The following is a 27,993-nucleotide window of genomic DNA, read 5'->3' on the forward strand; positions in this document are numbered from 1 at the left end:
AGAGATAGGAGAGCGACGAGTCAGGATAGCATTGGACGACAGGAGAAAGATGACTTCTGTTTTTAAAGAGGTATGAATGAAGAAGAAATGATCTATTTAGTGATGGATTTCAGTGAGACAGCTGGTAATACCTTCTGAGATGGCTAGAGTGAAAAATACTTCAGTGCCATCAGCAAATAGTAGTGAAATGAAAAGTATGAGACAACTCTACCCAGGTTTCAGGTACAGAGGGTTAATAGCAGTGGTCCAAGGACTGATGCATGGGGACAGTGCCAGGGAAAGGGTAGTGGGTGCACAGTTCTGTTAAACCAGAAATATTTTTCCTCCCCCCTGTGTGTGTGCAGATGACCAAGGTTGGAAATGGCTGACCAGATGCCCAACTATGATCAAGCGGTGATGTACAGCCAAAAGCGGCTTGCAGGAGACGAGGACAACATACCTTTTAATTAGTGTGAGTTATGTGTGCTAGATTACATCTTACATGGTCTCTTCGAGACAACCCCAAAACCACTCTGACCGCCCTGTTCTGCATTCTCTGCACAACAATTTGAGGCCTAATTTGATTATTTATCCACAAACAAATGTTTACCAAAATATAAATATGGACTGAAACAGTAAAAATAAAACCCCTCATAAAACTGTGAATCCTACACATGACTTATAACGAGGCCAGTGGTAAAAACAGGTGGTATTTGAACGACCGTCTCAGTTTCACTTATCTGTTTGTGTCACTAAAATGTTTCAATATACTATGGTAATCCTCTTGGCATTTTCATGCAGCCACGAGACATGTTCATCTCTTCAACAACTTCACTGTTGGAGTGAATTGTTCTTGACCCCCAATGTCAATACACCAACAAGGCTATGCCATCCACTTGATTCAATCAATGATCAACTTGTCCAAGCTCAGACACCCATACCAACTCCCCAGAAGAAATGCAATGAAATGCACTTGCCCATTACCCATTCATATGGTTGCTGTTAGCCGCCATCTCAGGAGTCTTTGTTTGGTTAGTAATGGTCCCCCGTTTCCAAGATAACTGAGATGCTATAGACAGTGCCATTTCACGGATGCTTTCCCAAATTCTAGGCCCTGCAAAGAATGAAGTAGGGCGTATCTGCTTCAGAACCTCGATCTTGGATCCCTGCAAAAGGAGAAAATATTCATCAGTTGATCGAAGGAATTTTCTCAAAGTTCTTGGCTGGAAAACCCCAAGCTGACAAGTAGACATTATCTAGGACATATTATCTGTTTCCAAAATACATTGATGTCTAGTTATCATGAATTCATACCGGAAATACCTATTCATTTTTTAACCTCTTAAGTGCCATTGAGGTTCCCCCCCAGTGCCAATGGGTTTTTTTTTAAAGCGCGGTATTCACCGCCCAAACCCGCCAACATTTCCCCCCTCATTAACCCCTTAAGTGCCACCGACGAGCCGGCTCGTCGGTAGCAACCCGGAGCGGTTTTTACCGACGAGCCGGCTCGTCGCTGGCATTTAAAGGGTTAAAGTCTACCTGCATCAGACGCTTTGAATTCCAGTAGAGCCACTGTGCTCTGTAGAACCCAACTCATTCCTTATGTACGGAACATTTCCGGGGTATCTGCTCGTCGACTACGGAGGCGGACAACGATGGTGCTGTAGCACCTGCAAACATATATGGAGAAAATATTTTAGGACCACCGCCACTTGGTTAGAGCTAACACTGTGGGCAAAACTGGCCATATCCTAAAGCTAGAGGCCCTCTCTTTTACAGATGGTCTTTTCCAGTCACTGCCACTACCAACACCCATGGGCTGCTGGGCTATTTATGAGAAATCTGATGAAAACAAATCCTTTTTACAGAAAGCTAATAGCCATTTCATCCCATAGACCAGTAAACAACTCAGACCAATTGAAGGGAAAATGATATTCCAGTAGCTCTATTTAAAGCATGTGCGTCAGTAAAAAAAAAAAAAAAGAAATGTTTAACGCATTTACATCCATGACCTTAGAGTTCATATAAATCTTGCACTATTATATATTCCAAAATCCTGGCTGGCAGGCCACTCATGGCCAGCACTCTTCAGGGATACTCTGCTATTACTGCTTTATAAACTGAGGGAGGGGTCATTATCTTTAGATAATGACCCGGCACCAAGTTATGGCCCGAGCTGAAGCCGAGGCCCATAACATGGGGAAGGGTCATTATCCCAAGTGATAATTCATTAGGTGTCATGTAAGAGTAAACACTTGTGATAGCATGTTCCCATAGCTTACCTTTCTTTTTCGTTTGTTAGGATTCTGCATAACAAAAATACTCTTGAACAAGGACGTGTCTTGTTGAAAGAAATGTTGGCTGGAAATTGCTTCACTTTTATTTTTTGAAGATAGACTTTTCAGAATGCAGTCAATACTAGTAGGTATTGACTGTTTTCTAAACATTCTGATTGGCTGCAATGTGGTCAATAATGATTTCCATGTGCTAATACAAAAAAAAAACTGCGAAAGCAGTAGGTGGAGATGCTATTATTTATGAATATAGGATTTGACTTGTTTAAAAAAAGAATACTTGCTTCAAATGTAGGTGCAGTTCTTTTGTATGGAAGTCTAGCTATTCACCGCTCTGGCACCTCTCTTTTTCTTTATGCTCAGGACTTCAATATATACTGTTGGTCTCTTGTCTGGTTTCGCCTCTACCTACTCTCATTATCATCTCCTTAATAGTCTTGTTTTCCCCCTTCTACTGTTATGTCTTTCTTGTTTTCCTCCCGATTCTTCTTCTTCTCCACTCCAAATCACCTGTAACGACTTATCTATGTGGGGCCCAAAGGGCTATCTTTCATTGTCTTCCTGTTATCGCTAGCATGCTTAATCTTTTGATGAGTGCACTTGCTCGTCCAGTCCATGCTCTCCTTCTTGGATGCTCCACTCTGCAATCTGCAATTCTTCCAGCGAAGGTTTGCCTTAATGGCTCAGTTTGCAAAAAGCTTTTGTATTTCTTTTATTTGTATTTATTTGTCAATATATTGAGACCTCATGTTTCGACCAGAAACAAACGTAAGTCTCGCGAGGATAGCTCAGGGGTAACATGCTCTTCTTGGAAGCAAAACGACACACAGCAACACAGGTTCGAACCCTGGGTCTGCGCTTAGAAACCAATTATATCATATCATAAACATCAGAGATCAGAGCATGGCAATTTTAGCTTCAAGTGCGTGTTGATACCACTTTGAATTTTGCTGATCAAAACAGTATCATCAGCGAACTGGGACATGCCAGTGTTCCTATTGTATAGGGCAGGTGAATCCATGTCCAGCTGGTCCAGTTCATTTGCCAACTTATTGATGTACACGTTGAAAAGACTTGGTGCCAGGACAAATAACTGTTTTATGCCTCTCAATGGGAAATGGCTCGGTAAATTCACCATCCGAGCCATAATGGGTTTGGGCAAAGTTGTGGGATTAACACCTAAATCCAGTATATATTGCCATAAAAGGTCTCTTGGTGTGGAATTAAATGCCATACAAAGATCAAAACACATTAAATATAGCATTTTGTTCGAGTGTAGTGAATGTTTCATGTATTAAAAATAATCAGAAAAATTGGTCAAGAGGGCTAATTCCTGTTATGAACCCTGCGTGTAGGTCAGTGAGTATGCAATGTAGGTCAACCAATCTTCAAGTCTATGGGCCTCATTATAAGGCTGGCGCTCCCGGAATGAAGGGGGCCGGTACAGCACCGGCCCCCTTTATTCCGGGAGCGCCAATTACAAGCTTCCCATCGCGGGACCCGGATCGCACACCTGGTAAAATGTGAGAGGAAGAGGGAGGCAATAACGGGCCAGATGTAATCTGCCCGTTATTACCTCCCTCCCCATTCCCATTGAGCCCTATGGGGGCCTCAAATGGGAATGGGGATGGTTTTCTGCATGGAGGACTTACCGGGTCCTCCTATCTCGGAGTAACCCGGTAAGACCCATTGCAGGAACCCAGTAATGGAGCTGGAACGGAGGCCCTATGTAAAAGAATGTTTAGATTGTAGCGCCGATTGTCAATCAGTGAAATTGGATGGTACTTGGATGGATCACAGCAGCTCCTATTCTTATGAATGGAAACTATTATAGCACCCCTCCATGATAATGCAATTTCTTCATCCGATGTAATGCTATTCAACAGTTTCCAAAAGACTGAAATCCAAATTGCCTTTTGGGTAAGGAAGAGCTCTACTGAATTGCGTCAATTGCACAGGCTGCATCGCTTTTTTGGGAGGCCACTGCTGCTTCTACCTCTTTGAAAGAAATGTTTAGCCTGAACAAATCATCTGCAGAGGACTGTGGACTACAAGGGATTCAGGAGCCAAGTTTGCAATATATAGAACTAAAGTGAGATGTCCACTGGTCCCGGGTGACATACGTGTCCAGGAATATATGGATGTTTTTTTTTTGTTATCGAATGTTTCCAGTAGATTCCCCCACGCCCATTCAGAATTTCGAAATCTTTCTTTTTTGCATCTATCAGTGTTTTATGCTTAAGTCTTAGAGATCGGAGAGAGGGGAGATGTCTTTTGTCAGATGATTTTAAGGTGCTGAGTAGCCTTTATTTTGAAAGCTTACATTCATGGTCAAACTAGCCTTGGCAGCTGGAATTTCCTTTTTTCATTGGTGAACAATGATTTGTACGAAATGGTCTTAGCATATTGCTTATTAGGTTGCATACTGCTTTAGGTGAGATCATTATGTTGGTTTCAAATGTTTTCAAGACTTGGAATTAACGAGTCATATAGATATGGAAAGCTGTTCTGGGATTCGATTGAGTAATATTTTACTCTCCAATTTCTTTTTGGGTAATATTGCAGAGGTTATAAGAGAGTTTGAAGTCCTATGGTCACCAGGTAGGCACACTATTAGATGAAGTGGATAGTGATCACTTTCCATACCATTCATCATTTTGAAATCTCATCCTCCCATCCAACTCCTTAAAGTAGTGAGTAATAAGTCTATGTACACCTGTCTAGTAAGAATACAGAATGTGGGTTTAGCAGGATTGCCCCTCTCAAATCTACCATAGCATGATCTAAAACCTCTTATTTGAAGAAAGTCTATAATTTTGTGAGCATGTTTTGAGTAAGGCTTACACACGGAGCAGTGGGGGAAAGGGAACATCCCACAATCCATCATGGTTTCCTAGTGAGAAATGGCACTGCGCAATCATCTCTAGTTGAAAATTGAAGTCACCTGTCAACACAATATACACTTTCCTACTAAATAAGGTGCTGGAAAGTGACTCCGAATGGCTGATGTGAGAAATCAATTCCTTGACTGACTATTCTGTCGGTTGGAGATAAAATGTTGCTACTTTTATTCGACATTTATAATACACCATTGTGTGACCTGCTATCCTCTATGTTTCAGGAATTCAGGAATTACTCGGACGACACCCAGATTGTGATATAACTATCAGGTACCTATAGCAAAGACTTAGATAGTGAAGAGAGGAGGTTGAATTACTCCCCCCGCCCTGACAGCCACCCCAACCGGAAGAAGAACCAAAGACAATGTGTCTGCCGATCGCACACGCGCGCACCGATCCTCACTACACCCACAATGGATAAATATCATGAGAAGTATCCTCTCAGCCGTCCTTATAACCCCAGAGCCTCACGAACATTACCCAGAGTGGATGAAGAGTCACGAGATGGAACCGTAGACATCTACATGGACAGAGTCGACTAAAGTGCAGAGAAGCCATGCTAGGTCGTTAGAGGCTACAAAACCTAGTTGCGTTAGACATGAAGCACATGTGCCATCCGCACATCCAGAACACACACACAAATACACAAAGAATACATGCATACAGTTCTATGAGATAGAGGACTGTGACATTTATATACAATCTGCACGTTTATATTTTGTCACTAGCTTATCGCAACAACGCAGAAATGTCAGAAGCAAGAAGATCATGTTACAGGCTTGCATATGCTTACTCGCAACTAACCCCTTGGAATGACAGGTACACCCATGGGGCCTGACAGAACCATGATGCACTAACATATGGACTCTATATGGAAGACACACAAACAGGGAAACCCAGGCCATGTCTTAGGAAATCATAGTAGGCTATAATGCTCTGAAACCCTGAAGCTTGCAGAACGCTGTCTAAGCATAACTACCGCAGTGGGGACCGAGGAGACCGCCAAGGTCGCACTGTTTCAGAAGAACATTCCTTGGCCTGAACTGAAGTGACACCTGCAGTGGAAAAGCCCCCTTTCCCCTAAAATAGAAAATATTTCAGAACTCCAGGGCTCATGGACATGGTCTTGGAACATGTGATCTAGCCGAGCTCCGAGCGAGCCAAGAATTGGTGGCTGCCAAAACGCAGCCGTCTCACGAACTGAGACGATAGTTGCAACAAGGTTGCTGCATGCAAGCTACAGTTATGCATTGGCAAAGGAGCACTCACGCTGTAACAATGGCATATACTCAGATACTTGACAGACACATAGTTGCACATGGCACCGTGAACAGGTGCAGTCTGAACTGGGAATTGATTTAGTCCCAGGCCTGGGGGCTCCCGGCTCAGCCAATCACAGTTTATGGCTGTAGGGGTGGGTAGCCGGAGTCACCTACCAATCAGGCGGTACACATACTGTAACATTTAGTGAGTAGCAATTTTCAGGGAAGGTCCAGGCCTGACACCTGACATGGGTTGGGCACAATAACTATTCACTATAGGGTCTGCTATATGGGAACTACGACTCCACAGCCTATCCGGAATGGAGGTTTTTGGAGAATGGCAGGGAAATTATGCTTTTGTGACTTCATTTGCTATGAAAACTTGCCTGTGAGCCAGAGTTCGTTGAGCGGTGCCTGGAATCGCCTCTGTGCACTTGATCCTTGTGGTTTGTTGGTTATAATGAACCCAGTTGAACTTGCCACTTGTCTGGAGTTGTGTTCCATTTGGGATTGGGAACGAAGTAGGCCTTCCATGAGTTCAATGTCCATGAACTCCTAGCAACCCACCCTGCTTGCCAGGGAATTATCCCTAACAAGTGGGTTAATGAAGTCACCCATTTTGCCTTTTTGAGCATGTGTGGAAAAACAGATATAGCCTTGTTTGTCTGTTGGCTCTAGCAGCCAGGTTTCTTAGAAACACAGAATATCAAATTTTCCCCAAAAATCATGCCAATCCTCCTCTCCCCCCATTTCCCCTTTATACTCGCCATGTTCCATGAGATGCGTTCGACGTTAGTGCATTATAGTGTATTTTGATCCATGTAGGATACAGTTGGTCTGAGCTGTATTGATAAACCTGATGGAGGATAGCTTAAGGGATATCGTGCATTTCTCAGCTGATGCCACCCAGTGGGTCTCATCATTCTTGAGCGGCAGACTGGTTAGAGTGGCAAGTGAGTCAGCTGAATCAAAACCAATGTCCTTGATCTACGGGGTCCCGCAGGGAGCGTGCGTATCACTATGTTTTTATAACATCTTCATGGTCCCTTTGTTCCACATGCTGGAACAAGAGGGGATTCTTTTTGCAACCATGCAGAACACAGTGCGTTATCCCCATTACAGGATCTCATGATGTTGATGAAACATACATCAATATAGTATATCTTTCCATATGGCCTTTAATGGATTGTTTCTGAATAGTGCTAAGTCGGATCTTTATATTATTGGCTCTGATTCCAAATTGGCTAAACTAGAGCCGAAGTACTCCAGTTTCAACATAGACCAATGTAACATCAAGGTCCAAAATAAAGTAAAGCCTCTGGGTGCCATATTGGACAAAAACTTGAACATGAAGACTAAATCGCAGAGATCACATCTCGGATGCAAGACGGAGCTTGCATCGGTTGCCCGTGCAAGCAAGAGTACGCTCTAGGATGCTATTAATCGCTCAGAAATGCATTATGGGCCATATGCCATATATCTGATGGAAGCTGCGGAAAAAAGCACAATCTCAGACTCTTAAAATCTGACAATTCTAACCTCCTTGAAACTATTCGCTGTAAAACCAACAAAGTGTGGACCCGGGATCTCAGAACCATTGAGTCAACTGATGTGTTTAAGAAAAAACTAAAAACCCTTCTGTTCTGCTAGTCTCTCCATATTATTTGCCTGAGGTAGGCTTTTCTTAGCTGATTCAGCTCTGGTTTTTGTTCTTTGTATTGTTTTTTTGTTTTTATGTCTTGCACCCTTAAGCCCTCGGGTACCGGGAGCGCGTTACAAATTGACAAAACATAAACATGATCTTGCTTCCTTTGCCATAAGTCCCCCTTATTTGTGTCTTATTGACTCAATTATGTCCTCTCTTATTATTGATTTACATCTTCTTGTCTGTTGCAGCCAATCAAATGATTTATTTGCCAGTGAGACTTGATCATCTCTTTTAGCTACAAAGATTGGTTGAAGTTCTGTCATGAAAACTGAACAACATCTTGAATGAATGGTAATTGGAGTTCTTCCCTGTGGCTTTTAAAGGAGATTCAGGTTGTCGTAATGCCTTTTGAGAATGACTGATTGGGTAATAGTGGTTCTATTTGAGTGTTATGAGAGTTGAGTGGGGGGATCCACTTGGTCTGAAGGGTGGCAGGCTCTGTTGGTTCTGTGTAAGGCTCTTGTGTGATGTTTGGGGCGATTGTGTCATTTTTCATTTTGTGTACCAAGCTGCGTTCTCAGACCATCCTCAGGACATCAATGACTGGTAAGACCTCCAGGAGAAAACACTTGGAATTCCGGTTTGGACCTCTGCGGACTGCCCCAGACGGCCCCTTGCCTTATCCCCCTTCACTAGAGGGCTGGTGATGTTGGGGGCATGATGACACACAGGATGTGGAGCTTCCTTGATGCGGTAGACTGCCACGGACTACCGCTCACCCTTTCTGCGGGCTCATAGTGCGTTGCTTTATAACTCCTATCTGGAGGTAAACTTGCAGTGGTGGATAGTAGATGGATACTAGGTGGCATTGTGCATGTGTGGCTTTTTAGCTAAACTGGCTTTTCTACTATTCCAAAATATAGTCAGTTTCCTCTTGATGCAGTCTTCATTTCTGTCAAACTGTGTATATGCTGCTATGCCTACAGAAAAACCCAATTACTGTAGTCATGCCAGAAGGGCCAACTCAGGTGGAGGAGTGAAGCTGTCCTTTGCTCCATCCGGCCCACCTTGCTCACAAGGGGTACACCTCTCTGAAGCTTCCCTGCACTTTCCATATCCTCCCACTTTACCAGCTACACTGTCTTGGACAGCGAGGGTGGGGAGGCTGATTATGGATGCCGGCCGATGCTGAAGGAGGGCCGGTAAACCAGTGCATATGTGCCTTTTGTTTCATGCCCTGCACACTTCTCCAGCCAGTGTATTTTTGGCAGTGAGGGAGTGTGCTATTTAACATTACATGACAAACCTTAACCTATCGTGTGTGGTATTTGTTGTTAGAGCAAGTGGAAAACTATGGGTGTCCGCAGGTGGCAGTAAAACAGACTTTCTGAAAATCCGCACTAGATTGCTTTGCACCTTGAAAAATGAATGTCCATCCTTTTTTGGTTGATGGACATGTACATGGGACAGTAGTAGAACAGATTTCTGAAATAATGAATAGCAGTATGACGTTGCTGGGCATTTCACATCCAATGTGGTGAGAGAGTGGGCATCTTTTCACCCACTTTGGGGAACAATAGTGCATTCTTGTGCCTTAAGTTAGAGAGAGGCGACGGCCTTAAATAATAAAGAGGCACACATGTGTGCCTATGTTTAGAGAACAAAACAAAGCAATGTCCTAGTGGAATTGTTTCGTTTTTACCCTGACATTCGATTGGGGGATACAATGAGAGGACATTTTTGGGAGGTATTTTATCTCATATTCATGAGGTATTTATCCCCAACAGTAATGACTTATAATCAGCAGGACAGTAAAATCATGGGGTATTTGAAATGCTGCATGTTTTTACCACTATCGCTGGGCCCCCAAATGAGTTGTAACAGTGCTGCTTAATACTGGAGGAGGTACAGTTTACAGTATCTGCAGATAGATCGACAAGTTAATCTTGCGGGTCCTCACCGCAGCCATTATAACTATGTGATCAGAACAGTCAATATAACAAGATGTCAAGTTGAAGGACACGTGCACATATTGCCCCAATAATCACCCTTGTTGGCTCATGCAGCATTCTCTACACTGGCTCCCAGTGGCTGCGAGGATAAAGTTCAAAACCCTCTGCATTGTCCACAAGGCCTTCTGGGGCCTTGGTCCTAAATACCTTCAACTCTCTCTTCCCAAATATCTTCCTTCCCGAGCCCTTCGCTCATCCGCCTCCAACTCCCTCAGGGTCAGCCGCTTCTCGAAGCAACGAGCTGGGGGTAGATCTCTCTCCTCGGCAGGGGCCTCCCTCTGGAACAGCCTTCCTGCCTCCCTGAAACTTGAGGAGAACCATCTCCGGTTCCGGAAGCACCTCAAAACCTTCCTCTTTGCTTCTGCTTTTTCTCTCCCTCTCCCCTGCTGAACAGCTAATATTCTTCACTGAAACTGCACTGATTCTGCAACTGGACCTTTCTTAACGGCCTCGGTCCTGGGCCCAGCCACTCTCCACTTGCACTTATGCCCTGGAATCCCCTCTGCACTGCGGGACTGTCTCTGTATCCCTACAGCCCCCCCCCTTTCCAGCACTTGTTCTGCACTTACCTTGCACTTGCCACCAGCTGGCCCTATTTATGTATTACTTTACGCCACTTACCTTGTACTGCACTTCCCCCCCTCCCCTTCCCCTTGCACTTTTCCCCCTCCCCCACCCCTGCACTTGCGCGATCTGAATGACACCTGGCCTAGTAGGATCGTTGTCTGTCTCCCCTTGTTCCTCCCCTCCCTGCCTCGCCGCGCCTTGAAACACCTGTGTATAGGCGCGTTATAAATGCCATATCATATCATATCATATCATATTCACAATTCACCTTTAAAGCATCCGTGCTTGCAAAGTAGATGGTGCCTCCAAAGCAGATGGACAGCCAGATGTCGTAGCGTGCGGACACATGGCACAGATGACCATTACTAGCCAAAATCTCTCTGTCTTGCAAGCCCACATAGTTGCCAAAGGCTTTCACCGTCCACGTCACCTAGAGGACCAGGAGAAGCAGAGAAAAGAAGCAGTGGTGAAACAGAGCATTCAAAAGAAACCCATGCGCACAGGCACACAAGCAGACCTATTCCTCTTCTGGATGCAGCGTACGGGTATCTTGTTAGGGTATGAGCGGGCTTGACTGCAGGTCTGCTCATCGTTCAGTCATGTTGCTTAGTGTCTCTGTAGAGAGTTGGTCACATAATCGGTATTGGGTGTGTGCGAGTGTTGTAGATGGAGATGTCTGTAGGACACTGGTTTTGAAATGTTTGGTTAGTTAAATGAGGTGTTATGAGGCCTGGAGGTGGAGCTTATTTCGGATTGTTGATGATATTCAATGAGTGTCCCTCTTCCCTGAAGAGAGGAGTCATGCACTGAGGCTTCTAACTGGATCATGGCACCATTTTGGCAGGCCGAAGCCCTTTTGGAGCATTGCAGAAGTTGCAAAATGGCACCCAGAGATGCAGAAAGCAAACAAGCTGCACAGCAGCTAGTAGTCAAGTATGTCAGGATAATGATAATCTTGTGGCTCGGGTCAGGACAAGGTGGCATGGCCAATCCAAGAAGCATCTTCCTTTCAGAAAGATGGCTCTGTCCAGTTGGCATAAATTCTAATATTGTACAGAAGGTGTTTGGCAGCCAACATGAATGAGTTTTTAATAGTACAAAGGTGAGAAAAAACAGCAACTGTCTATTTGGTCTGGTCGATTTAGAGCAGTTCACAACATTCCACATATGTTTCACATGCAGCATGGATTTATTTGAATATGCTGGGATGAGATGGGAACCTATGCCGCAAATGTTCCAACATATTGGTTTCTTGTTGCCGTGTGCAAGGGCTTTGATGGGCAAAGAAGAATCCATACGCCTGGAACATAACGCACTTAGATGAGGTTAAATATCTTCTACAAACGCATGGACTCTCAAGGGACCTTTGCAATGAGCCAAACAACAGAAGTTTTCTGTCATTATGTGCTATGGTTCTCTAATCCAAACTATGAAGGGAAGGGAGAACCTGGGGAATTCATAAGAAGGCCTCCTCTCAATTTACATCACTCAGCAGAAAACAAACCTGCTCACTTACTGTGCCTCACTCTTTCATCGTCTTTCAGACAGCTCCTGCTGAATGGCCCTGTCAAATGTCCTCTGTCATTGGCCCAGTCCACTTTCAGTCATGCAGTCACCATGGTACCACTGCTGCCTTCCTACAGTATTAGAGATACTATGCTGCCATCCGCTCGCAGGCCCCTGCCACTGCTGTGGAGGTCCACCCAACCAATGATGAAATGGCATAACATCACAACATAACAGAAACTACTGCTCTGAACCATAACCCCTTAGATCTCAGTCACCAGGCACCTATTCACTGGTCAGTTAAAGAGGAAGCCAGCATTTAGAGCAAAATGGAATGTCATGGGGGTTACACTTGGACCTTGCCTGCAAATCAGATCAGGCGTCCAAACAGCAATCTGTCATGGCTGCTCCACAATGGATGGTGAAGCAGTGCCTGAAAACCCATGTTCAGCAACTGTGCTGCAGGTGAGTCAAATTGCATATGTCATAAGATCACAAAAGGTCTCCAAAGCACATGTTTACAGCATCGTGAGAACTACATCAAGGACAAACAGAGAAATATGGATCAACACACCTAATTGTTGAGTCAGTGGAAGTCTACGTGGGCAAGTGGCGACAGGCTATAGGGACTCATTAAGTGGTGTGGAAGCACAGGGTTCTTTTAGACCTACTATCAGCATGAGCCTAACGATCTGCACCCTGCTTCCCATATGTGTATATTTAGGTGGCAAGTCAATTGGTCTGTTTTAGATGCATGTTTGATGTTGCAAGCTACTTTTGCATGCTGCCAAAAGACATCCACAGACTAAACAAGTATTGCTGAAATCCACTTTTGCACTACAACAATTACAAAATGACAGTGCAACCATGCAAACTTTGAGTAAAAACAGACCTTTCCTTTTACATCATTTTATGGCGTGCTATGTTTTCATTTTATGCAAGGCCGTTTATTTAAAACAAGAGCCATTTTGTGTGTTTGGGGACTTTAACATCTAGTTCATTTTTGTAGTAGGTGAACTAAAGCACCAGTGTCATTGGTGAAAGGAAAATGAATCCTTAATTTACTGTTAATTTGGAATTTTCAAATGTAATTTCATTCCAGTCAAATAAAGTATTTATTACGTGTTTCACAGCTTCGTGTTGGTTTTATAAGGCGAAGCAAGTGTATGGATAACATATCTGTACAGCAACAAAAACACCAAAGCTGTGATTTTTACATTTCAACATATTTGGAAAAAAACAGTTTGAAATTGGAAGAAACAACAAACAATACATTTGAAAATCAATTACCAAATGTGTATCAAATGAATGAATACCATGGTAATATGTATTTTAATTTCCGCAGTTAGGAATGGCCAGCCAGATAGCTGACAAGTGATTGTTGTATGAGTTAGGTTTTCCTATTAAGCTATTCATTTTAATGTGTAACAGGAATCAGACTCATTCTTTTAGGGTAAAATGCATATTGAAGTCCCTCAAGTTATAATTGAATTGAATAACATCTTTATTAGTCTTAGTGAAAACTCAAGTTAAATGAATACGTTATAAAGTTATTCTCCTTCTCTAATCAATGAAGCTCATATATGGTTTTCTGACAATTAATGAGAATATGACTTGTAAGACCTACAGATAGCATCATCATTTCAGCAATTGCAGTCTTTCCTTTTGCAAATATCTCCTTTCAATATTGAAGTCATTTGTAAACATACCCAAGTTATAAAAGTGCAAACATGAATAAAAATTTGAATCCACATTGTAATGGTACCTGCTCACCTGGTGTGTATGGTAGACTTTGTGTCCTCTCACTATCACACAATAGGCCTCAATACAAGTGTGGTGTTCTGGAATCATGGGTGCTGGTCGCACCGTACTGGCACCCATTTCTGGACCACCACACCACAACTCTGCGGGCTGAGTGTCTTTGCGTAACTGCCGCCGCCCGCAGAGATTTCACAGAAGCACCGGCACCGTTAGCAACAGTGCCAGTGCTTCCATGTACCCATTCTCATGGAGTCCTATGGGGCTCCATGGATTTGGGGACTAACATTTTCCAGTGCCCGACTTCCTGATACGTGGGGACTCATAATGTCCCGGTGGCACTAGGAAGTCAGGCGCTGGAAAAGTGTTGCGAGTCTACCAGACACGTAATGAGGCCCAAAGTCTGTTTAGATTTCCTAGTTGAGGTAGGTCTAACATTTTATCCAATGATCGGGAGATGTCCCAATTGTGAAAATACTAGTATGTTAAGTATAAAGCTAAAACATGGGCTAAAAAGCGGTGGCTGGCAATTTTACGATTTAAGAATGGAAATCCTGGTTTGTAGGAAAGCAAAAATTGTCAAGTAATGGCCACAATGGTATGACATTACGCTGATTAAATAATGTGTATGTTCTATTAAAAGAAATCGTCTGAGAAATGATATAAAACATACAACTACAATTTAAATAGTTGAGTGAAAAAATTGGATTTGAGAACTTATTTATCTGAAGTTCATGAAAACTCAACAGAGACATTCTCTAATATTTCATTATTTCTGGTTTTATTCATTATTGGAGAGATTCGTGGAATTATGAAACAAATGTTTGTGAATTATATATTCAAATAAACGAATCCAAATTAAACATTTGTTTAATCTACTGCGTGTGTAGCCATTATGATTTTCAGAATTTGCTTCAACCTATTCTCTCAACCATAATTCTTGCAAAAAAATTCTTCTAAATTCACATTACATGTGCACCTATGGATAGTGGTATCCAGGAGTTGCTTAGACATCAAGAACATCCTAAGAAACCCAAAAAATGAAAAAATGATTATTTACTATAAAAATATATTCCTTTCTGTGTCCAATTTAAACCTGAGTTGATACATCTCATGGTAAAAAGCCATTTACATTTGCCTTTTCTTAATGCCAGTTATATATCACTAATCCATGGTGTATTTTTTTATCTTTTGTAATCAAAAAAATCTTATGAACGAAACATTGATTGGTGTGAGGTTGTATTGGGTGTGTTTTGTTTAATGCAAAGGGACACATGTACGACAGTGAAGAATGTTGATAAGTGATGGAGCTTCACTGTAGCCTATTACTGCATATTTCACGAGCTGTGCATTGAGATAATTGTCTAGCCATAGGCGAATATCAGTGCTACACTTACGATGAAGGATACAGACAAGACATACATAATTGCCACTGTAAAACAATATCTGGAACATGACTGAATTCTATGTGGCTTGATATGTGTTTCCTAACATAGAGGATGAGGAGGAAGCTGGTATAGCTGCTGACTGGGTATCTGCACTAAAGCAACCTCTATGTAGATGATCAAATTACTTATGACACACACACACTGAAAGATGTCATGAGACAAATGATAAATGTTAATTTTAATGTGAAAGGTATTTATATAGCACACCGTCAACAATAGAGTTGGTCCCCATGCGCTCTGGCAGATTTGTAAACAAGAAGGAGGGTGGGTAGTGTTAGTCAGGTGGAGGGGGAGTAGGAGAGTGGGAGAAGTGGCGTGCTGTTGGCGGCTTCAGTTCGGTATACAACATGCACTGAGCTTTGGTGTGAGTATTGGACCGGGCGAGACCTTGTGTGCTGTTGGTGCTGTTTATGTGTTGTTTGTTTGTTGTTGATGCAGTGTGGTAAAGTGTGTGCGGTTTGCTGGGTGAGAGATGGTTGTGTGAATTTTCGGGTGGGTTAAGTATGCAAAGATTTGAAGGTTGGGTTAATGGAGTCTGTATCTTGGTTTTAGTACGTCTTGTTCCATTTAGATTGTATTCCTACGGGTGGGGTTATTGCTGATTACTTTTATTGTTCGTCTGACTGTTGTGTGTGATGGTGCAGCACTGTCCGAGCTGGATTCTAATGAACTTTGTATAATGTGATTGGATATGTCTATTTCTCTCCCTCAGGTGTAGGAGCTGAGGATTGGGTGCTCCTTGTTCCCTTGCTATCTGTTGTGGCATTGGTCTGTTGGAGCTTGGGTGTGGTTCAGGCCAGAGTGCTATTGATGAATCTTCCAAGTCCTTCCATCTTCGTCTGCCTATGTATTCAATCTTTAGTGTCCTTCTATCACGGCTATCTCTCAGTTAGTATGCCGTGGAGTGTCTTCCTTAGATTCTATTTTTAGTTGATTGCTTGGTGGGAACCGGGATCTGAGTCTTCATTCATCATTGTTTTAGTTGTGGTGTGTCCTGTGGGCGGTGTTCTAGTTAAGAAGTGAAGAGCCAGGATTTCAGCAGTTTCCTGAATAGTAGGTGGTTTCTTGTGTTGCGTATGTTCTTTGGTAGGTAGTTCCAGATTTTTGGTGCTTGGTGAGAGAAAGAAGATCCTCTTTTGTTGTAGGATTTTGGTTCCAGTCGGATATCGTTGCTTCATCTGAGCTTTGTTGTTGGTTGATGTAGGCGTAATTTGTCTCTCAGGAACTCAGCACCTAGTTTTGTTGTTTTATTGGTAGCCAATGTAGTGTTTTTAGCACAGGTGTGATGTGTTCACTTTGGGGTAGTTTGAGAAACAATCTGGCTGCTGCGTTTTGTATGCGTTATAGTTTTTTTAGAAGTTGTTCAGGCATAGCCAAGTATAGGCTACTGGCGTAATCTACTCTGGACATGACAAAAGCGATGATGGTGATTGTTTTGTTGGCGAATGACAGGAACAGTAGGATCCTTTTTGCGGCTCTCAGGAGAAAGAAGCATTTCTTGAGAAGGGCGTTTACTTGTGGCTCTAGAGTAAGAATGTTGTCCAACAGGATACCCAGGTTTTTTACAATGGACAATGGTGTTGGGGTTGTACCAAGTTCCCATGGCCAAGGGATGTAGTGGTTGTCTCCCCTGTTTTTTGTGACAATCATTATTTCTGTTTTGCCTGGGTTGATTTTGCTGTAGTTCGAGTTCATCCAGTTGAAACATCACAAAGGCAGTTCCCTAGTGTTGAGTTTTTTTCTTGAATGGCTTGTATTTTAAAGATTATTTGTGTGTCATCTGCGTAGTTGTAGCAGGTCACGGCGTGTCTTTTGATGATTTTGATTAGTAGAGATAGGTAGATGTTGAATAATAGAGGGGAGAAGGATGATCCTTGTGGCTTTCCGCATGTGGAGTATCTTGGGTTGGATTTGAACGTTTTCTTCTATATGTTCTGTTTGTTAGGAAGGATTTGATCCACAGTAGGGCGGTGTTTGTTAGTCCCAGTCCTTCTACTCTCGTTATGAGTATGTCGTGTGCTGCGGATAGGTCTAGAAGTATCAAGGCAGTACTGTTGTCTGAGTCTGCGTTTGTTTCTAGGTCATCCTATATTGAGAGGAGAGCTGATTCCATTCCTCTCATTGGTCTGAAACCAACTTGTGCCTGTTCTAGTAGGCAGTGCTCTTCTATGAATTCTTAAGTTGTTCTGTATTCTTAAGTTGTTCGGGCAGTTTGGCTTTGTACAGGATATTAGAGATGGGTCTATTGTTGTAGAGGGCCTCTACGGTTCCTGCTGTATCTTTGAGTAGTGGCCTGTTGTACGCTGATTTGAAGCAATGTGGAACTTTCCCTGTCGAGATTGAAAGGTTGAGGACATTCCTGTGATATTCCATGGGAGTTCCTTGTTTAAGAATTGATATGTATATGTCCGGGGGGTAGGGGTCCTCAGGAGAAAATGAGTTGTTGTTTTGAATTACCAGTTTGACGAAAGTCTCCACTGATATTTCAGGGAAGCGTCGTAGTTTGTTCGGATTTTCCTCGTGAGGATAGGTGGGGTCCATAGTATGATTGAGTGGTCTGCTTTGTATGGTTTGTTGGATGGCGAAGATTTTGTTTTTGAAGTAGTCTGCTAGGTCATTGCATGGTTTCATTGAAGGAATTGGCGTATTGTTGCAGCAAGGTGGATTTTTTGTTTCATCTATGTTTTTGAAGAGTTCTTTTTCGGTTTTTGGTGCTTTCAAGATTCGGTTGTCGTAGTATTTCCTCTTCGCTTTTTATATTTCCTTTTTGTATGAGAGGCTATGTTGCAGAAATTTCAGTTTGTTTACAGTGTCATTTTCGATTCTCTAATCTAGTTCTAGTGTTTGTTTTTTACTTTTTATGGTGCTGAGCAGTGGGGTGAACCATTTTGCCATTGCTCTTTTACAAGAAGGAGTGAAAGGTTTTCTTTGGATGATGTAATCGATAGTTGTTAGAATCCAGGTCTGTAGTAGGGCTACTTTTTTGTCCAGGTTGGCTTCTTAAAGAAATGTTTGGTGCGGTGTGCTGAGCTCCAGGAGCTCAGTTCGATTGGAGTTATTGATGGTTCTCCAGTTTCTTTTCATGGTGGTCAGTGGTGTATCTTGCTGCTTGTTTATTGGAGTGGTCATTGTGATTACGAAGGGAATGATGAGGTGGTCGCTCCAGAGTATTTGAATTGGGGGTGCTGTAGTAATGAGTTCTTTGTTGGTGAAGATTGCGTCAAGTGTATGCCTAGCCGAGTGGGTTGCGCCTTTGACTAGTTGTACATTCATTGCTGCTAGTTGGCTGGTTGGAGATTGTTGTGCGGATGTGGTTCCTTCATCGAACCAGATGTTGAAATGTACAAGGAAGATCAGGTGATTATGATTGATGGTTAGGGTGGTGATTGCTTCTGTGAAGGCTTCATCATAGGTTGGTGGTCTGTATGTCAGTTTGAATTTCAGGATTGTTTTGCTTTTTACCGATAGGCGCATGATTAAGGATTTGCATTTATCAATTTTTAGTGGGTCTTCCAATTTGATAGCTAGGTGTTCCTTGTGGATGATTGCCAGCCCCCCCCCTTTTGGTTTTTCTGTTTGCTTGGACGCATTTGAAGTTTTAAGGAGGCAGTTGTTGAGGGTGATCTTGTAGTTGTTGTCTAGCCATGTTTCAGTTACAAATAGGATGTCGATACCTCCATCACAAAGGAGATAGTGTATTTTGGTGGCATGTTTGGACATTGATCCTGCATTGATTAAATTGCAGGGGATCTTTTTTGTGTGGTTTTGCTTATTATTTGTTCCTTGTTTTGCTTTTCAGTTGTTTGGTTGCAGTGCTTCTGTATTGACATTGATTGGATGAAGATGAAGGTCAGCCAAGGCTGCATCTTCATTGAAGCAGTCTGCTAGATTGATAGCTTGGTTGTTCAATACCAGTGCTTCCCTATTAATGCCGATTGGTTGAAGAACAGCAAAGGCTTCTTCTTTAATGAATCGGTCTGTTAGGTTAATGGTTGGGTTGTTGGATACTAGTACTTGGTACTGGTGTGTAGTTTGTGTCGTTGGTGCCCTTATGTTCGTGTAATGTATGGAGTGAGGGGTTTGCGGTTTTCCCACACTCTTCTTGGGTGCTCCTGTCTTTTTTCTGGCTGTCTTGGGTGATTGTTTGCTTGTCCTGAGAACTCAGTGTTGATGGGGTATCCAAGTTCTGGAATTGTTGGGAGGTATGGTGTAAAAAAAAGGACAAACAAAATAGAATAAAAAAAATAAAATAAAATAAATACAAAAAAAAATCAAACATGCAAAGTAGATAAAAATATTAAGTTGTTGTACGAAAGCAGTAAAATGGATGAAATTAATGTAGTGGACGAAATAAATCTTATGGACAAGAGGAACAATGCGGACATGAGGAATAAAGTCGATAAGAACAATTCAACTAACCCAAACTACTAGACCTTAAATAACAATAAAACAAATAACAATACAACATCAAGCCCAATGCGAGAAATCAAAAACTAATAACCTCTAATGTAAACTAAAAAGGACAAACAGAATAGATTGAATAAAGTAGATCAAAGCAGTGAAGTGGATAAATTAATAAGTTGTACGAAAGCAATAAAACGGTTGAAACAAATTAAATGGATTGAAATGGACGAAGTAGATCAAAGCAGTGAAGTGGATAAAAGAATATGTTGTACGAAAGCAGTAAAGCGGTTGAAATAAATGAAATGGATTGAAATGGACAAAAGGAACAAAAATGGACGAAAGGAATAAAGTGAAGAGGATGGAAACATGAACACAGAAGACGGATGAGTGCACAGACAGATGGCATGGAATGTATCAGTGCATGGTATAAATGGAAAGTACAGAATAGACGATCCGAGTACATGAGACAGGGGTAGTGCATGGGACAGATGGAGAGCACGGAACAGATCGAGTGTTCTCGACAAGTGACATAGGCTGAACCGATAATACAGAATGAAAGAACAAAGTGAGTGGAGCGGATGAAGTCAGTGGTGTGGATGAAGTGCATAAAGTGGATGAGTGCCTTGAGCAGATGAGTGCGCAGATCGGATGAGTGTGCAGAGCGGATGAGTGCGTAGAACAGATGAGTGCACAGAACAGATGAGTGCGCAGAGCGGATGAGTGCATAGTGCAGACGAGTGCGTAGAGCGGACGAGTGCGCAGAGCAGACAAGTGCGTAGAGCAGATGAGTGCGTAGAGCGGACGAGTGCATAGAGCGGACGAGTGCATAGAGCGGACAAGTGCAGAGAGCGGACAAATGCAGAGAGCGGACAATTGCGTTGAGCGGATAAGTGTGCAGAACAGATGAGTGCACAGAGCAGATGAGTGCGTAGAGCGGACGAGTGCGTAGAGTGGATGAGTGCGCAGAGCGGACGAGTGTGTAGAGCGGACAAGTGCATAGAGCGGAAGAGTGCGGAGAGCGGTCAAATGCTGAGAGCAGACGAGTGCGTTGAGCGGATGAGTGCGTAGAGCGGATGAGGGCGTAGAGCGGATGAGGGCATAGAGCGGATGAGGGTGTGGAGCAGATAAGAGCGTGGTGCAGATATAGTTTGTGGTGCGGATGTAGGGTGTGGAGGAGGTGTAGGGGCGTGATGGTGTTGAGCAGATGTAGGGTGTTGAGCAGATCTAGGGTCTTGAGTAGATGTATGATGCGGTGGTGTTCAGCCGATGTAGCGTGTTGAGTGGATGTAGGGTATGGGGCGGGTGTAGAGTGCAGAGCGGTTGTAGAATGCAGAGCGAGGAGTGGGTGTAGAATGCAGAGCGACGAGCGGATGTAGAGAGCGCAGCCGGTGTCGAGTGTGGAACAGATGAACTGGGTATAAGTGATGAACGGGGTAGAATGGATGAACGTGGTGGAATGGTGTGGAACAGATGAACGGGGTGGAACAGATGAACGGTATGGAACGGATGAACGGTGTGGAACGGATGAACGGGATGGAACCGATGAACCGGTTGGAACAGCTTAAATGGGTGGAACGGATGAACTGGGTGGAACGGATGAACGAGATGGAATGGGTGAACAGGGTGAACGGAAACAGTGAAGTATGTAGATGGAAAGTGGTGGAGTATGTGGACGGAAAGGATGTAGAATGTGGATGGAAATAGCGAAATATGGGGATAGAACAGATGAAGTATGTGGATAGAATGGATGAAGTATGTGTATGGAGCGGGTGAAGCATGTGGAAGGAAAGGGTGTAATATGTGGAAAGAACGCACAAACTATGTGGAAGGAAGGGATGAAGTATGTCTATACAACAGGGTGAACTGATGTAGAATGGGTAAAGTGGGTGGAACATGTGAAATGGTAGAATGAATTAAATAGGTGGATGAACCAGTGAAGTGGGTGGAAGCAGTGAAGTGGGTGAAATGAGTGAAGTGGATAGAACGTGTGAAATGGGTAGAACCAGTTAAGTGGATGAACGTGTGAAGACGATGTATGTGTTTCGATGATGCATGGAGAAAGGATAAAGTGGCTCAAACGAATGAAGGAGCAGTGCATAAATTGGTTGGAGTACATTAAACGGTTGAAGTGCTTAGACCAGGTCAGAGTGCTTGAAACGAAATGGAGTGCATGGAACGGATGCAAGTGCATGGAACGGATTGGAGTGCATAGAATGGCATGACCTACATGGAATGGTTTGGAGAGCATAGAACGTTTAAAGAGCATTGAAAGGAATGGTTTGGAGTGCTTGAAACTGTCGGAGTACTTAGAGCAGTCGGAGTACTCGGAACAGACGGAAAGTAACATAACATAACATAACATAAAATATAAGGATTTTTCTCTTCGAAGTTTGTTCTGATGATATTGGTTTTTGGCAGGGTATTTTCTGCATTTTAGGGTGTTGCTGCTGGGGCCAGTTGGATTTGTATATCCATGACAATTGTGGCATGATCTTGTTCTCTTTCTCAGCACCCATTCCTGCTCCGGGGCATTTAGGTTTGTGGTGCAGAGATAACAGGTCAAGTACTATACTGTAATGTCTAGAGCTAGGGAAGTACTGGTATTTCCTTTGATGTTGGTAAGCTTGGGTGCTTTCGGGTACTTTCTGCTCTTACGTCGGTGGGTTTGGTGTGTATCCTACAGGTACACTGTCCGCAGGTGTTGGGCGTTCCGTTGTCGGGTGGTCTAGCACTCAGTTCAGGTGGCTATCGATGTTGTTCTCGGAGGTATTGGTGGTGGGTTGATACAATGCTATCACAGTCTAGATGTGGGTCAAGTTAGTCTAAACAGAATTGTTAGTGTGGGTGGTAGGATAGCAATTACAGTATAATCACAGTGTAGGGCTGGTTAGTAATTACTATACTACCAGAGTGTAGGCTATCCGTTGTAATACTATCACAGCGTAGGGCAGGCTAGCAATCACAATGCCAACAGAGCATGGACCCCTCTAGATGTGAATCAAGTTAATCGAGAGGCCTACCCCTAACCATGCAGAGTGAGAGCGAGACTAAACACAGCTAGACTTCAGAACAAGACTAAGCACAGCCAGATTGGAGAATCCCGTATAGTGGGAGAGAGGTCCACTCCTAACAGTGCAGAGTGGGAGCAAGTCTAAACAGAGGTAGATTTGAGTGCAGACTAAGCACAGATAGATTTGAGTACAAGAATAAACAGGGCTAGATTTGAGTATGAGACTAAACACAGCTATATTTAAGAGTCCTGTATAGTGGGAGAGAGGCCTACACCTAACCATGCAAAATGAGTAGAAGACTAAACATAGCTAGATTTGTGTACAAGACTAAGCACAGCTTGATTTGAGTACAAAACTAAACACAGCTAGATTTGAGTATAAGACTAAACACAGCTAGATTTGAGTATGAGACTAAACACAGCCAGATTTGAGAGTCGTTTAGTGGGAGAGGGGCCAACACCTAACCCTAACAATGCACAATGAATACAAGACTAGACACAGCTAGATTTGAGTACAAGACTAAGCACTGCTAGATTTGAGCATGAGACTAAACACAGCTAGATTTGAGTACAAGACTAAGCACAGCTAGATTTGCGTACAACACTAAGCACAGCTAGATTTGGGTGTATGGCTAAACACATCTAGATGTGAGTCAAGACTAAACACAGCTAGATTTGAGTATGAGACTACACACATCTAGATGTGAGAGTCCTGTATAGTGGGAAAGAGGCCTACACCTAACAATGCAAAATGAGTACAAGACTAAACACAGCTAGATTTGAGTACAAGACTGAACACAGCTAGATTTGAGTACAAGACTAAACACAGCTAGATTTGGGAGTCTTGCATAGTGGGAGAGAGGCCTACACCTAACAATGCACAATGAGTACACAACTAAACACAGCTTTAGATTTGAGTACAATACTAAACACAGATAGATTTGAGTACAAGACTAAGCACAACTAGATTTGAATACAATACTAAACACAGCTAGATTTGAGTACAAGACTAAACACAGCTAGATGTGAGTACACAACTAAGCACAGCTAGATTTGAGTACAAGACTAAGCACAGCTAGATTTGAGTATGATACTAAGCACAGCTAGATTTGAGAGTCATGTATAGTGGGAGAGAGGCCTACACCTAACAATGCAAAATGAGTACAAGACTAAACACAGCCAGATTTGAGAGTCCTGTATATTGGGAGAGGGGCCTGCACCATACAATGCAAAATGAGTACAAGACTAAAAACAGCTAGATTTGAGAGAAAATGAAGCAGTTATGAAAGGAATGACAGAATGAATAGGCTGGAAGTCATTGGAAATTATTACAGTACCTTGGACAGCATACCATACAGCTTACACATGTATTCAACATGAACACATTAAAAATTAACATAATACAGCAAACCTTTCCTGTAGAAATCACCGGGCCTCAGCATTGTGGATCAATATGTAAGTAAAGGGGCAATCATTCAAGTGCTGCCTCTTTACTTCCACTTTACCACGTCACTACATCACAAAATCATAGGTGAAGTGGACAATTTATGCCCTGCATCTATCTAGAGGTAAAACATCCACTGTACCTCCAAAAATGTTCACATTTACTGTGACGGTATACGTTCATGACTCCAGTGCATCGATCACTTACAAGGACAGAGCCAGCCCTGAGGATGGACCGCTAGGTATGAAATGCATTGCCATTGGTCTCTGCTTCCTCATGATGTGAATACTAGATGAGCACTGATAAAAAATATTCTGTGACAAATTCTTCATACTTGTTTTGATTTTTCGGAGCTGAATCATTTGTATATTTTCTTTATTATGCAGTAGTATTGACTAAACTCTAGGCGTCCCAGTTCTGCTGATTGCTTTTCATCAGTTTAGATTGTGGCCTTGGTTATTCATTCGACCACCGGAGAGACACTCAAAAAGGATTGTTCCGGCAAACAATTAGTCTGGGACATGTTATACATGACATGTAATATTGTTTAATTAACAAACATAAATCATGCAATCTTTTTTTTCTAATGGCATGCCACTTATTTCTAATTGTGGGCATCAGAGTATATTTTGACATTGTTTTGAGGTAACATTCATTATTATACATGTTTTTTATTTCTTCAAAATTAAACATTCCTTAAAAATCACAGCCTTTATAGTTCTTAATGTTTTACAGAATATATTGACAACACAATTTGTTTGTGCCTTGCTTTCAACAACTTTGGCCTGCCTGCTCCCCCTCCTCCCATTGGTTGCCTTGGTCCTTATGGGCCAATCGCTGCAACCCGGAGGCGGGAGCCGGCCACAACTACTAAGGCCCACGGCGAAGGCCCTGTCTACCCCTGTCCACCACGGTATGCCACTAGCCACCCCCTTTTCGTTTCCTGTGAATGTGCCCCACCATTGTCTCCTTGCCCCCCCTGCTCCCGCCAGTTTCTCCTTGTCCCCCCGCCCACCGCCAGTGTCTCCTTGTCCCCGTTGCCAGTGTCTCCCTGTCCCCCTAGCCCCTGCCAGTGTATCCTTGTCCCCCGTGCCCCTGCCAATATCTCCTTGTCCCCCCTGGCCCCTCCAGTGTCTCCTTGTCCCCCCTGCCTCCCACCAGTGTCTCCTTGTCCCCTCTGCCCCCACCAGTGTCTCCTTCTCCCCCCTGCCCCCATCAGTGTCTCCTTGCCCCCACCCCCTGCCAGTGTCTCCTTGTCCCCCATGCCCTCGCCAGTGTCTCCTTGTCCCCTCTGCCCCCGCCAGTGTCTCCTTGTCCCCCTGCCAGTGTCTCCTTGTCCCCCCTCCCCCCGCCAGTATCTCCTGCCCCCCGCCAGTGTCTCCTTGTCCTCCCTGCCCCACCAGTGTCTGATCCCACCCCTACTCTCTTCCCCCTGTTGTGCCCCCTTGCCCCCCTTGATGATCGCCTGCCCCCCCACTCTCCCCTTGCCTTTACACCCTGTGCCCCACCTCCTTTTCTCCTCCCTCTCCCTCACCCTATCCTCCCTTCCTTCTCTTGTTTCCCTCCTTCTGTCAATTTCCAGCACTACCGCAATTGCTGTCAGGCATAGTAATTCATAGCCGCCTGTCTTTGCAGCCTTCTTGCCCCCCCTCCAACCCTATTTATCTTAGCACTTACTCTTATTGTTGGTCCCTGGATCACGGATAACAGCTTGTCCATGCCCCCTTTTTCCTTTCTTGTCTTCTCCTCCCACTCCCTCCCCTGCACTATCTTGTAGATAGTCACTTGTTTTGTTCCTCTCCTTACCACTTTCCACTCCCCCCCTTACCTCTCATCCTCCCCCCTCCTCGTGTCACTCTTGTCACTCTTGCATTGCAACAATTGTCGTCAGGCATAGTAATGTTACTGCTAGTTTTGTCTCCTTTCCCCCCCTCACCTCTCCCTTATTGTGCCATGCACATATAATATCTGTTATGATTTGATAGTTATTTTTCACATTCTGACCTACTTCAAGGACCTGTTTGAATGTAATTGTATTCTCCCATGTTCCCTCCCACGTTGAAGCGCTTTGAAACACATTGTGTATAGGTGCTATACAAATAAACAATCAATATCAATATCAATAAAGCGCTTGGAAGACATGAAACACATGTGGCAGTTCAACCTTATTTTTACTGTCACTAATATCCCGGTTGAGGTGAAATTAATATTAAAATCTAGTGCAAAGGTACTTGCAAATAACAATAGGGATGGTCCCCACGTCTTACCTGAATTACCCTGAATCTAGTGGCTGATTATGCCCTCAGGAACCAGATAGCAAAGCTGAGACTGAACAAATTGCAGCTGTTTTGGGCATCGTGGATCAGAGGACTGGTTACTGGGTACACGTAACTTTCCTGTGATTGTTAATGTGCAATGGGCTCCAGGGAGGATAGAAACTTTCTTTTGTTTTGAACCTAACATCCAACCCTGTAGAAGTGCCGTCTGGGCTCCATAGGTCAATCAGGTAGATGTGCTAAGTATAGGGAGATGGTGAGCTTGCTATTGGTGATTGATTATTAGTCCTAACTGCATTGATTGGCTCTTAGTGTTAAGGAACCCTGTACATGTAGACAAATATGGGTGAGAAGTTAACAAGCCAGTGGTCCCTGCCTAGTGGAGGTTTCTCCAGTTGCTTTCCCATTGCTCATATCTGCTACCTCCTATTTATGTACTCATGTTTGAACTCCATGATGTATTTTCAAAAGTTTGCAGATATTTTCCTGCACACGAGGCACACATGTTTATGTTGTATTTGTTTCAAATCTGTTTTTACAAGTTTGATGTAAGTACCTTAACAATCCAAAACATATATTAATTGATTGATGATGATTGAGCAGCGATGGCACTAAAATGAATGGTAAAACTATGATCTAACATTGAATTGAGCACTTCATTAATTATTTATTTATGTATTCATTTATTTTGGTATTTATATAATGCACCTAACCCTGAGGCATCTGGGCGCTGTTTCACATACGGCACTGCTGTATTGCATTACCATCTACAAAATTGACTCTGACACCCAAAAGAGTTATCGGTTAATATACAGGTGGATGATGGTACTTGCTTGTCTGTATCCTTTATAATAAGTGTCACACTAAATCATGCTAATGACATCCCCACCCATTTACACCATCCAGCCTGGTAATGGTACTCTATGTGATATGGGACACACACGGTGTGAACATATTCTATGAAGCATAGCTTGTTGTGTTGATACTCACATTGTCATGGCTGAGCATCACCTCGTTTGGCAGCCCTGTGGTCGCTGATGTGTAGATGATAGCGCAGCATTGATTGGCCTTCAGGGAGGTGATGATGTCATCCAGCCTAGAGTCTGGTATGTCTGCTCCCAACTGCATGAACTCCTTCCACTGAAGATAGAAATCAAAATCAAAGCTGTCAGGACACCCTTCCAATAGAAAACTACTGCATAGAAGGGAAGGCTCTTGTGGGACTGGTACAATTAGGACACTACCGTTATAGGAGGCTTAGAGAATACTGAGAGAGAGAGAGAGGGAGAGACAGGGAAAGTGCGAGAGGAAAGTAGAGTGTAATAAAGAGACACAGCTGGAAAGAGGAGAGATGGTATGGGAGACAGCAAGAGAAATAAGAGAGAGAGAGGGAGAGAGAGAGCCTAAGAGAGAGACATAGACACAGGGAAAGGGACCAAGGAAACTATACATTATTCCTAAAACATAGGCCAGGGACTTCCTGGC

General features: G+C 43.3%; 1 protein-coding gene across 1 annotated transcript in view; it reads right to left on the reverse strand.

Moving 5' to 3' along the window:
* The window catches only part of LOC138511223 (long-chain-fatty-acid--CoA ligase ACSBG2-like), a 412,570-nt gene that overhangs the window by 177,493 nt on the left and 207,084 nt on the right, over positions 1-27,993 (reverse strand). Inside the window, exons 6-8 of the mRNA XM_069626760.1 lie at positions 27,499-27,648; positions 10,931-11,092; positions 964-1,145 (exon numbers count right to left, since the gene is read on the reverse strand). Of these exons, the coding sequence (XP_069482861.1) occupies positions 964-1,145; positions 10,931-11,092; positions 27,499-27,648 (494 nt within the window). The remainder of the gene's footprint in view (positions 1-963; positions 1,146-10,930; positions 11,093-27,498; positions 27,649-27,993) is intronic.

This window comes from Ambystoma mexicanum, chromosome 6p (assembly GCF_040938575.1).
Source record: "Ambystoma mexicanum isolate Mex_15411 chromosome 6p, UKY_AmexF1_1, whole genome shotgun sequence".
Lineage (NCBI taxonomy): Eukaryota > Metazoa > Chordata > Amphibia > Caudata > Ambystomatidae > Ambystoma > Ambystoma mexicanum.